This window comes from Marmota marmota, unplaced genomic scaffold, assembly GCF_001458135.2.
Source record: "Marmota marmota marmota unplaced genomic scaffold, marMar, whole genome shotgun sequence".
In the NCBI taxonomy this organism is placed as follows: Eukaryota; Metazoa; Chordata; class Mammalia; order Rodentia; family Sciuridae; genus Marmota; species Marmota marmota.
In genome coordinates, this window is record NW_026000229.1 from 45,859,703 (window position 1) to 45,872,389 (window position 12,687).

Here is a 12,687-nt window from a genome sequence, read left to right on the forward strand (position 1 = left end):
ATAAAACTATGGAGTTTACAGGTAAATGTATGGAGTTAGGGAATATCATGTTAAGCAAAGTAAGCCAAACCCAAAAAAACAAAGGCTGCATGTTTTCTCTGGTAAGTGGATGCTAATCCATAATGGGGGGGAGAGCACATGGGATGAGTGGTGGAACTTTGGATTGGGCAAGGAGAGCGGGGGAGGAGAAGGGGAATGGGGATAGGAAAGATGGTGAAATGAGATGGACATCATTACTTTAGGTATCTGTATGATTGCAGGAACAGTGTGACCCTTTTTCGTGTACATGCAGAGAAGTGAAAAATTGTGCTCCATTTATGTACAATGAATCAAAGAGCATTTAGCTGTCATGTATAACTGATTAGAACAAATAAAATTTTAAAAAGTGTACCCTAAAATAAACTTTATTTATATTATGTAATAATAACATATAATGATAGTTAACCATTAATGACAATAACTTAGAGATAATGCAATATATCTTTCCATAAATTTCTGGTCTCAACATTTTCATCAAACAATCAATACATTATTTTGTTTTATATGTGCTTCTTTTAAAAGACTTCTGTTTTAAAATGACCTCACTGCCACCAGCATCACTCCTGCTTGAATGAAGCTTAACTAACACAAGCATCATTAGTCCCAAAGGCATATCACAGATTTCTTGTGCTTTGGAATATTGTTAGTACTTAGCACTCTGATGGGGGCCTGTTGGGAGTTGCCCAGGCTCCAAAGACTAACTTCCCCATCCCCCAGAAGAGCCATCCAATGGTGAGCCCTGCTGGCTCACATGATCCTTACCCACCAATCAGACTAGCCCTGCTGGCTCACATGATCCTTACCCACCAATCAGACTAGCCCTGCTGACTCACATGATCCTTACCCACCAATCAGAAAGCACCCCATGCCAACTGTCAAACCCTTCAACCGTTAAACTGTCATATCTGTCAAACCACCCCCGTTCTATAAATATGCAGAGCTGTTCCTCAATAAACGGGCATTTTCTCCGACAACGAGCCTTGTTCGTTCTTTCATTGGTGCTGAAACCTGGGAGGGGGAATGCCTCACTGCTTGAGGGCCCGCTATCTCAAGGCCTGCCATCCTTGTCCATTCTTTCGAGCACTGCTACTACTCACACAACACCGGCTCTGCAGTAGGTGAGTTCCCCTATTGAGTATCCAACTTCACATGGGATATACGCAGGGGCTTTGACCATGATCATCCAGCAAACCTCTGACGCCCAATATGGAGGAGACAATGCACCCCACCACAGCCTTCACAGTCACGGTAGACTCTCTGGAACCTGGTTCATGAGTGGGAGGTATTGAGAAGTGGAAGAACAGGCACTCCTCCCTCTCTCTCTCTCTCTCTCTCTCTCTCTTCTCTCTCTCTTTCTTCTCTCTCTCTCAATAACCACCCTTGTATGGGGGCCTCTTCTTCCCCCACTGCAGACTCCCCCTTATTAAATTCTGCACAAAAGATTGGCCTTACTATCAATTAGACAATCAAAGTCAATGGCCCCCAGGAGGATCCCTAGATCCCGCAATTCTCAGAGATCTGTTTAACTTATGCAAGCATTCGAAAAAGTGGAAGGAGATCCCCTATGTTGAGGCTTTTTCTCATCTTTGATCTCACCCTGACCTATCCAGCAGATGAACCCTCTCCCTACCGACCTCCCCTGTCGGCGCCGTCCAGCCCCTCAGGTGCTCCCCCTGACTCAGCCAACACCTTTAGTCCCCCCAAGCTAGGTCCCGCATCCTAGTCCCACAAACTATGGCCCCTTAAGAGGTTGCTGGAACTGAGGGCATTATCCGGGCACATGTCCCGTTCTCTATGAATGACCTCACGCAACTCGAGCGAAGGTTGGGCTAATTCACCACAGAAGAGTGTTTCAATGGGTCCTCCAGGCTTGTATGTTATTGGCTAGAGGAACTTACCAGAGTCTGGGAACTTGCCAGAGCCCATGCGGATGAAACTCACCAAGTTAATCCCAATCACCCTCTGGGGCCAGATCAAACTCCCGACTGGGATTATACACAAACTGGAATACAGAGTAGGGACCGATTCTCTGCATGTATTATTGCTGAACTCAAAAAAGCGACACATAAGGCTGTCAATTTCCAAAAATATCAAGAGAACCCATCGGAATTTCTGGATCAGCTTACGAAAGCCCTTCAGCAGTAACCTAGATCCCAAAACCCCAGATGGCCATCATGTCCTTATGACATATTTCCTCTCACAGAGCTACCCCGACATCCAAGCCAAACTAAAAAAGCTCCAACAAGGCCCTGCCATCCCCCAGACTGAGAAATTTCAGATGCTCGCCCAGGCCCTTCAGGGTGCTTCCTCTGGTTGCCACCCATCACTTTCAGGTCAAAACCCCCCTGGGCGCCTGCTTCAAGTGTGGCATGGAGGGACATTGGGCTAGGGCATGCCCCGCACCATGCACTCCATGTACCCCATGTCCTAAATGTCAACAACAAGTCATTGGGGGTCTGACTGTCCTAGATCCCATAGGAGGCCTATGGTCAGGGAACCCTCCGACCTTCTGGGCATGGCAATCGAAGATTGATGGAGCCTTGGGTCCTTGTCCCCAGCCGTAACGATCAATAGACAGGAACCCAGGGTGCGGATTCAGGTTGATGGACACAAGGTTGACTTTCTCCTTGACACCGGGGCTACCTTCTCAGTCCTGACAGAATTCTGGGGGCAAACAGTGCTGTCCACCTCTCCTATTGTTGGGGTAAGAGGAAAGACCATCAATCCAAAAAAGACTCTCCTATTACTCTGTTCCATAGACAACTTCCCATTCTCTCAGACCATCCTAGTTATGCCCCAATGTCCAGTTCCTTTGCTCGATCAAGATATTCTTTCTAAATTCAATACAACAATCAACATCTGGTCTCCTGGCATCAGTCAGGCCCCAGAATTGGCCTGTTCATCTTTTCTGGCCCTTTTGGCAGAAGACATGAAACACCATACTAAAAAGGACCCCTTACCTATGAACCTGGTTGACCTGATTGTATGGGATACCCACACCCCCTCCACTGTTTCCTGCCCACCAGTTAACATTCATCTCAAAGATCTTAACACCTTCCCCAATCAGGCTCAATACCCACTGTCTACAAAAGCTTTTCTGGGCCTAAAACCTATTATTCAGGACCTTCTTAGCAAGGGGTACCTCCATCCTGCTCACAATACTCCCATACTAGCGGTAGAAAAGTCCAAAGGGTCCTATCGCTTAGTTCAGGACCTATGACTCATCAACACCTCTGTTAGGCCCATACATCCTTTGGTTCCCAACCCATACACTCTGCTGTCTCAGATCCCCCACACTGCCACCCACTTCTTGGTCATAGATTTAAAGGATGCTTTCTTTTCCATTCCCCTTGCCCCTGAATCACAAGATCTTTTTGCCTTTACCTGGACAGATCCCACCAGACATTCTTGATAACTAACCTGGACTGTCTTTCCTCAGGGATTTTGAGATAGTCCACACCTCTTTGGACAAACCTTGGCCTCCGACCTCCAATCTTTTCACCCCCAGTGCCCTGAATCCACCCTCTTACAATCGTCCAGCAAATCTCTTTGCCCACCTGCGGGGAGGAAAGCACCTAACCACAGCCTTTAAGGCTACAGTGGCCCTCAGGGACTCCTTCCTTGGGCAGATTCAAAAGTCCTAGTCCTCTCACCTTTAAGACTTGGCCGCTAGAGAGATGCTTACCTTCCCCTTCCTCTCTCTTGCCCTGCCTCTCTCTCTCTCTCTCTCTCCCCTCTTTCAGGCCCTGGGAGTATGCACTCTCTCCAGGAGGGGTCCCAAAAAGCCTTGGCCAAGGTCTCCCACGGCTCTGGCTCCGTCCAGGATGAGAGCTTCAACTGTCAAGATTTGATGACGACCAATCTCTGCAGCTCGAACCTGCCACTTAGGCACTCCTTATTTTTTGGCTCTAGTGGGGATGCCCCTTTTGCCAATAAATCAGTTTTCTCCTTCTCTCTTACTACCACGTTTGCGTCCTCTTCCCTCCTCCTTACATGGGAAATATGTCCTCTCTGCTGGTTGACTCTCCCCTATAGCACCCAGGCCTGGCCCACTTATCTCTTAGACAACCAAAGCAGATGGCCCCTTTTAGGGCCCCTGGATCCCTCCATTCTAAGGGATCTCTACAATTACTGTGAGCATTCAAAAACAATGGGTAGAGATAGCTTATGTCCAGGCTTTCTTTTTGCTCTGATCCAATCCTGCTTTCTGCACCTCTTGCAAACCTCTACAAATTCTTCTAGCACGTCCAAAGGGCACTCAACAGATGACACAGTTCTCCTACTTAATTTCTTGGTCTTAAAGGGATATCGGGCCTCTGCACAAAAGGCCCAAATAGCATGTAAAGAGGTAACATATCTCTCAAGGGTAAAAGGCCATTACAGTAGACAGAAAACAGCTTATTGTGTCTATACCTACACCAAAGACCAAAGATGACATACTCTCCTTCTTGGGTTTGGCTGGGTACTTCAGGACCTGGACTCCCTCCTCACCAGGCCACTACATAATCTGGCCAAGGGCCTCCAAGATGAACCGCTACCCTCAGCGGCAGGGAAGCCCTTTACAATCCTTAAAAAGGCCCTCCTCCAGGCACCCACCCTGCATCTCCCCGACCTCTCCCAATCCTTCACCCTCTATGTACATGAGAAACAGGGACAAAGTCTGGGCATTCTGGGTCAGGAATATGGCCCCACATTTGCACCAGTGGCCTACCTATCCAAACACCTTGACCCCACCATCAGGGGCTGGCCCCCATGCCTCAGAGCCCTAGCAGCAGCCCATGACCTCCAGGAAGAAGCATACAAGTTACCTTTGGCTCCCTGCTAACCATCTCATCTCCTCACCATCTAAAGGATTTCCTCACTTACAAGGGGCCACAGTCACTTTCTCCTTCCAGGGTTCTATCCCTCCTTGTCTCATTCCTTGAAAATCCCTCCATCTCTTTTCAGTCCTGCCTTCCATTAAACCCTGCTCCCTCCTCCCATCTTCTCCCTCACAAGATCCCATCCACAAATGCCTGGAGGTATTAGAGACAATTTTACCCTGCCCTACCACCATTTCTGAGGGACCCCTGCCCTCTTATACATGAAGGGGTTAAAGTGGCGGGGTATGCTGTCATTTCCCTCTCATCCATCATAGAGGCAAAACCTCTCCCACCCAATACCACCAATCAACAAGCTGAACTCATAGCTGCCACAAGGGCATGAGAGCTAGCAGAGGGAAAAACCCTCTCCCTTTATAATACGTTTTCCATATCCTGATCTCCCACATAGCCATTTGGAAAGAAAGGGGGCTATTGACCACCAGAGGGATGGCAGTTATTAATTCCACACTTATTTCTGGCCTACTATGAGCCTCCAGGCTGCCTTCCCAACTGGGAATAATCCATTGCAAGGCCCATCAAACTGACTAATTCCAAGGCTGATCAAGCAGCTCAGTCAGCCACCCTACAGAGCTTTACCTCCTCTCTGCTACTCTTCCTTACCACCAGGGATCGGCCCAAAGATCCCCAACAACTCTACCAGTTTCTTCACTCTCTATTCCATTCTAGTCCACAGAGTCTCACTACTTTCCTTCACTCCATTTTCACCCTTTCCCCATGCGATAAGACCCTCCTACAACATCACTTCCACTTGTCAGATCTGCCAGAGAACCAATACCAATACTCCATTAAAACCTAAACCTTTCCCTTCTCATTGGGCCCACGGTCATATATTTTTTCAGGATGGGTTGAAGCCTTTCCCACTTCTAACAAACGGGCCTCTACAGTAGTTGATGTGTTGCTTACTCACATAATCCTCCGTTTCGGGATGCCCACTTCTATCCAATCAGACAATGGCCCAGAATTCACCTCGAAGATAACTCAGGGACTGGCTCATGAGCTATCACTCCCTTGGCATTTCCACTACCCTTACTGCCCCCCCAGGCTTCTGGAAAGGTTGAAAGGACCAATCGGCCCTTTAAAGAGACCCTCACCAAGCACACCATGGAATTAAGCCTGGACTAGGTAAAGGTGCTCCCTTTGGCTTTATTATGCATTAGGGCCTTACCAAAGAAGCCTTCAAATCTCTCACCTTGCAAAGTCATGTATGGTTGTCCCCCTCGTTCCTCTGATTGCCTACAGAACCCCTACCCATGTCCAAAACCTATGCCCTGCCCCTCCTCTGAACTCTGGCGCTATCAGGACTGGCTCCTTCCTGACCCCAGTCTTTCTGAAAACCCTACCTACTTAACACCTGGTCAACTTGTTTTACTATTGCCCACCGGAGGAAAAGCCCCCTCTAAAACCAAAATGAAAGGGTCCTGCTCAGGTGATTATGTGCACTCCCTTGGCGGCCAAACTCAAGCCGTCTGATAACCAACTTACCCCGTGGATTCACATTTCCAGGCTTAAGCCCAGTGCTCCTACACCTTCATCAGAAGAGCCAATGATTGTCACCTGTCATTAAGTACTCTTGTCATCCCTCCCCACAAGATCCCCTCAAGCTCCGCCTCTCCCGTGTCTCTGTCTCTGTTCTTAGCCCAATATCTAATGCTCCCCCTCATTTCTGCCCCTCTTGGGTCCTCTCTTCGCCCTATGTCTGGAGATTCAAAGCAAGTGACCCTAAGGGCCCCCTCCAGCCAGACCCCCTTCTCCTCCTTACAGACGCCCTACTTGCTTGGATCTGGCCAGGAGTGGGACCGTTGTGTGTTGTCCTTCTGACAAACCACTTAGGTGTCCGGAGCATGGTGACCCCTGAATAAGTGTGAACTACCTTTATCATAAGAGAGCACTTTACCAGTTGCCTTCTGGGCATAAGGAGGAACATGTGTGTTTTGTTTACCCTCTCAGTTTCGTAAGAATTTCAAGTATTTAAGGTTGAGGTGTTTCACATAAAACCTGGAGAGATCTGAACAATGGGCCACCATCCTCCCTTGGCCACCTTCTTCAGAGCTTGGGAGAAGCTGACTTCTTTATTACAAAGCCCGTGCTTTTTGGTGTGACTGGGGAAAGCTGGGAACAGTTGGTTTGGAAAGCTGGGAAGATAGAAGCAAGCTGGTTTCAGAGACACCCAGGTAGGAGAGAGTTTGAAGAGCAGCCTTAATAGAGAGGGGAGGGAGCTAGATTGGACTAGGAATGAAGATTGGAATTGAGGGTGTTAGGTGCAGGACAGGCTGGTCTGCAGGGCATGCCAAACAAAGTTAGCTGCAGGATGACCTGGCTTCTCAAACCCTCTGCCTGGTTCTTTATCACCTGTTTGTTTCAAGCCCAAATGCCCAAGCCCCCGCTCAAGGCTGAACACTCAACCCCTCCACTCAAGGTTGAACATTTAACTCCCCCCCCCCCGTGCCAACAAGGCAGCTTGCAGACCCACAGACCCCCTTAGATTTGGGCTATAAAAACTCCCTATGCCTCTTCCTTCCCTTTATCATAAAGTTCATCCAGACTCAGGTAAAAAATTTCTAATCAAGCTTTTAACCAGCTTCTCCTCAGGAATTACCAACTCCTGGCTGCTGATGATACCTCCAGTCGAGACCTATGCCGAATGGACTGACATCATCATGGATCAATGGTGGCAAGGAACCTTCATTGATCTGGTTCCTGAAGTTATACCAGTCCTCTCTGCCCTCCTGTGGGGGCTCCTTACTTCCCTCCTCTCTGATTCTCCCACACTGCCCCATCTCAGCAGGAAGCAGCCAGAATAAGTCAATGCCCACTCTCATTTAATAACAAAGAGGGGGGAATGTTGGGAGTTGCCCCGGCTCCAAAGACTAACTTCCCCATCCCCTGAGAAGAGCTGTCCAATGGTGAGCCCTGCTGACTCACATAATCCTTACCCACCAATTCAAAAGCACCCCATGCCAACTGTCAAACCCTTCAACCGTTAATTAAACTGTCATATTTGTCAAACCACCCCAGCTCTTTAAATATGAAGAGCTGTTCCTCAATAAATGGGCATTTTCTACGACGATGAGCCTTGTTCTTTCTTTCAGGGCCCTTCAAACAGCAGAATCACCAACAATAACTGTAAATACATGGAAAACAATGCTGTGAATAGACTGTGAAAGGGACACCTGTTACAGGAAGAGAGCTGAAAGAAAACTCAGAGTCACTTTGTGCCACCTTAGCTGGGAGTGCACACACGGTGATTCAAGTATTTTTGTTTTTGTTTCTGCTGTTCTCTGCATGTCCTCAAATCACTCTAAAAGCATAACAGATGTTGACTTGGGGTTTCAGATAAATTTCATGAGTAGGCAAATAAACAAATATGGAACCCATGAACAACAAACAACAACTGTATTTATTTTCTTTCAAACTTTCCTTTTATTTCAACTTTTTTCTACCTATGTATTTAGTATGTGAAAACATTCATGCTTAAAGTTTAGCAATTCCAGATTTTAAATGAAGCTTTTAATGTTTATTTTTTGTAGTATATTTACTTTTCTATGTTTTTTTCTTATTTCATACACTCTTTCTTTCCTCTTTTTAGCTGTTTTCATGAAAAATAATCCTTTTTCAAAACTTGTCCTGAATTTTATAGTTAGAAGCCCTCTTATTAGTATTTTACAGGATTTCATAAAGATTAATATCAAAGTATTAGTTTGACCAAATATTTTAATATATTAGAATCATAGAACACTTAAATTCCTTGTTTATGGTTTCTTTCATTGTTCATTACTCTTGTCAGGTGTACATACAAACAATATGTATAATAAACCCCTTAAAATATACTACTGTTTGTACAGTCAATAGTCAGTCTATAATTATTTACATGTATCAACTTGACAATTAACTTATTCTTCATTCTTTCCTTCAATTTATTGTTTCCTTCCAGGATTAGGGTCTCTTAACTGAAGAACTACTCCTAATACTGATTTAATACAAATTCTCAGGCAACAGATTTTCTAATTCTGTCTGAAAATCTCTTTCTATCTTCTTCATTTAAATGTTTTTTTTTATCTCATAAAAATTATTTGACTTGCATTGTCATCTTTCAGCAATTTCAAGGTATCATTGTACTCTGATTTCTAAGTTTGTTTTATGAGAAAAAGCTGTCCTTATTGTTTATCCTTTCAAGTCAATATGTGCTTCCTTCTCTCAGTGGCTTCTAAGAGTCTCTGTATCATTGACTTTTATCTGCTTTACATTCATGTGTTTGGGTCTTCTTTCTCAAATCTTTATTCTGCTTATGAACCAAAGACTTGTGGTACATGTGGTCCATGCTGATGCCTTTTATCACTTTGTAAAAGTTCTCTGCAAATATTGCATCCCAGTTTCTCTTTTTCCCACACTACTTGGATGTCCACTACACATAGGTAGGACATTTCCATATATCTTACATAATTCTAATACACTTTCCTTATTTTCCTTTTTATCCAATTTGCATTTCATTTGAAATTTTTTATTCACTTTATTTCTTGCTAACTCTTTAGTATTTTCCTGTGTTTACTCCAATTTTAAACTCATGATGAATTCTTATTTTCACAATTTTTAATTAATAGAATTTTATTTGATTTTTTTGTGAATTCTAATTTCTGTTTAAATTTTTTGTCTACTTATTATACATTATCTTCTGCTATCTTGAACATAGTTATCATTGTTATTTTAATATTATTATTTATGTTTCTACTCTGGATAGTCTCAGTGTACAGGCAAGTGATTTTTTTCTTATATTTAGATAGCATACTCATATATTCCAATGATTTTTATTATATTATGACTATAGTTTATTAAAAATAATAAGTTGCCTAGGCTCCAGATCATATACTCACTGCAAAATAAGATTGGCCATATTACTATAAGATCTACACACAGCACACTATTCTCCTTCACCCATGGAGTTAAGTGTGGGCAAACATTACCTCCAAGGGACATAGGCAATACATGGAGATAGTTGTCATTATTAAAAGTGAGGAGGGGGTATTGGCATCAAGAAGAGGTCAGGGATGCTTCACAGCAATCTACAACGTACAGGGAAGCACTTCACAACAAAGAATTGTTGGGCTATAAATATCAGTAGTGTCATGGTTTAGAAAGCCCTCCTTTATCTAAAGAAGACTGTGGGTTTAAGCTGATTTCCAGCCTTCTTATTTCTATATTTGTCCTCTTCAGGGCATGGAGAATTAAAATGAAACCCTAAAGTCTCCTTACAAATTCTGATTGACTTAGGTAAGTCTTAAATTCAGAAATCAAGGAAGTGGCCTAGGGACTAAAGAATATAAGGTTTCCATTTTATATGGCAATATCTACTAGTGCTAGAGAAGCTCTAAGCTATTTTCCTGAGTATTGCACACAGTTTCAGTTCTGTGATCTTGTAGACTGCAATAGAAAAATAAGTTTCTATTCCCCATATCAATAATTGCTATGAGGACTGGATTTGCTGTTAACATTTTAATATATACTACTGCATTCCAAATTCACAGCCTGTTTTACAGCCCATTCAACTATTTTAAAAATACAAGATACCTGGTATTACCCACATCCAAACAAACAAATAAATAGACAAAGAAATTGGAGTGGTTAATCATCTATAACTAAATAAAGATTAATACACCAAATAACCAACATAATTGCATTCAGGATGAAATCATTTGAAGGGAACTCAAGTTTCTCTCCAAGATTAACAACAACAGTAAAGGAGATCACAACATTCTCCAAATTTAGGAAAAAATAACTAATTAAGGTACCATTAAAATTACTTAACAGCATGAATTTTTTCTACTTAATAATATTTTATTTCCCATAGAATTCCTCCAGAATCTTGAGGCTCTTGCCTTAAGGCAAGTAGAAAACATTAATACTTATTCTCCAGTTTAATTCCATTTATGGCCTCATTTAAAGTTTAAATGGCATGAACTTCTTTTCATTGCTTAAAATACTTCAGGAGAGTTTTACCTGCAACCTCTCCTCTTTCAATTCTTTCTACTTTCAGATTCTTCAACTCCACTAAGCGACATTGTTCTTCTTTGTGGTCTTCAAATGTACCAAACTTATAAAATTGTAGATCCTTGTATTAGTCATCCTTTCTGCCTAGAATATCTCAGGTAATTGTGTGGTTACTTCTTTCAGATCATCTTGTATCAGCTGAACCTCAAAAGACCACCAGGTTTGTGTCAGAATATCTTACTTGACTACGAAAATTAAGGTATTTAGTACCTCCCCAATCAAACCATAGTACACCTGCATTTATTCACGTGAATGTAACCTAAGACACCTGGAAAGTTGTTTATCTCATTCATATACTTTAAACAGAGCCTGAAAATTGGAAGTGATTCATAATAGTTTGTTTACTAAATGACTCACTTATTCAGTACATGAAGTAATAATTTATATTATTTGGATTGGACTTTCTACTTTGTTGATTTACTCATTTTTCTACTCCATTTAGAACACCCTATGCTGTCTTAACAGCTTTATCATGGAAGTTTTAACTTCCTGGTAGCGAAGTGTATAAATTACAGGGTTCAGCAAAGGAAAGATGACTGTATGAAAGAGAGCAACCACTTTGTCAACTGGGAAAACCCGGAAAGGGCGGGTGTAGATAAAAATGGCAGGTCCGAACATGAGGAACACAATGATAATGTGGGTCGTGCAAGTCGAGATAGCCTTGTTCTTCCCTTCTGAGGAGTGTCCCTTTACTCTGCAGAGGATGACAGCATAGGAGGCCAGAAGGCCCAGGAAGCACAGCAGGGTGAGCAGGCCATTGTTTGAGACCATCAGGAGCTCCACCACAAAGGTGTCAGTGCAGGCCAGCTTGATGACCTGTGGCACATCACAGAAGAAGTTGTCCAGCTGGTTTGGGCCACAGAAGGGCAAGTGCAGAATAAGGGCCACTTGCACAATGGAGTGGGCAAAGGCCCCAAGCCACAGAGCCAACAGCAATGCATAGCAGACCCTGGGGCTCATGACTGTTGCATAGTGTAGAGGCCGACATATGGCAATACAGCGGTCAAAGGCCATGATAACAAGAAGGAACATCTCCCCTACACCAAGGAAGTGCAAGAAAAACAGCTGGGTGATGCAGCAATTGTAAGAAATTACTTTCTTCTCAGAGAAGAAGTCCACCAGCATCCTGGGAGACACAATGAAGGAGTAGGAGACATCCAGGAAGGCCAAGTTTCCCAAGAAGAAATAGAGGGGAGCATTAAGTCCAGGATCTGATCTTATAGTAAGAATGATAAGAACATTGCCAGGGAGGATTATGAGGTAGAACATTGAGACTAGAAGAAGAGAGAAGATGGCCGCTGCGTACGGGGGTTGCTGAAGTGCTGAGCGTGGTGCTCAAAGCAGCGGCTATAATAGAGATTTCGCACAGTCTCTTAGAGCTTTCACCGTTAATCTGTAGCGGACCACTTTGCCAAGGAGCAGGAAGAACCAAGAAATCAAAAAAGAGACGCTTGGATGCTCAGAGCCGCGGGCGCTTTGCTCCCATCTGCTTCCTCTTTCGCTTCGCTCCGGGCGGAGAAGCTGAATGTGTAATCAGCAGTGGATTGTAAGTACCCGAGGCAAAGAAAGCTCAGTGCGCCCCGCCTTTTTTTTCTTTTTTCTTTTTTTTGAATATTTTTTATACAGGGAGAGTTTGTGGATTGGGATTGTTGGCGGGGCTGTGGTTTCTGTGCCGAAAATCCACTCCGCGGGAGCCGCCATTTGCTTTCTGCTTGCTGTCTTG

General features: G+C 43.9%; 1 protein-coding gene across 1 annotated transcript in view; it reads right to left on the minus strand.

Moving 5' to 3' along the window:
* Nucleotides 1-11,402: 11,402 nt before the first annotated feature.
* The window catches only part of LOC107137716 (olfactory receptor 4N5-like), a 5,887-nt gene continuing 4,602 nt past the window's right edge, over nt 11,403-12,687 (minus strand). Inside the window, exons 2-3 of the mRNA XM_015480168.1 lie at nt 12,670-12,683; nt 11,403-12,238 (exon numbers count right to left, since the gene is read on the minus strand). Of these exons, the coding sequence (XP_015335654.1) occupies nt 11,403-12,238; nt 12,670-12,683 (850 nt within the window). The remainder of the gene's footprint in view (nt 12,239-12,669; nt 12,684-12,687) is intronic.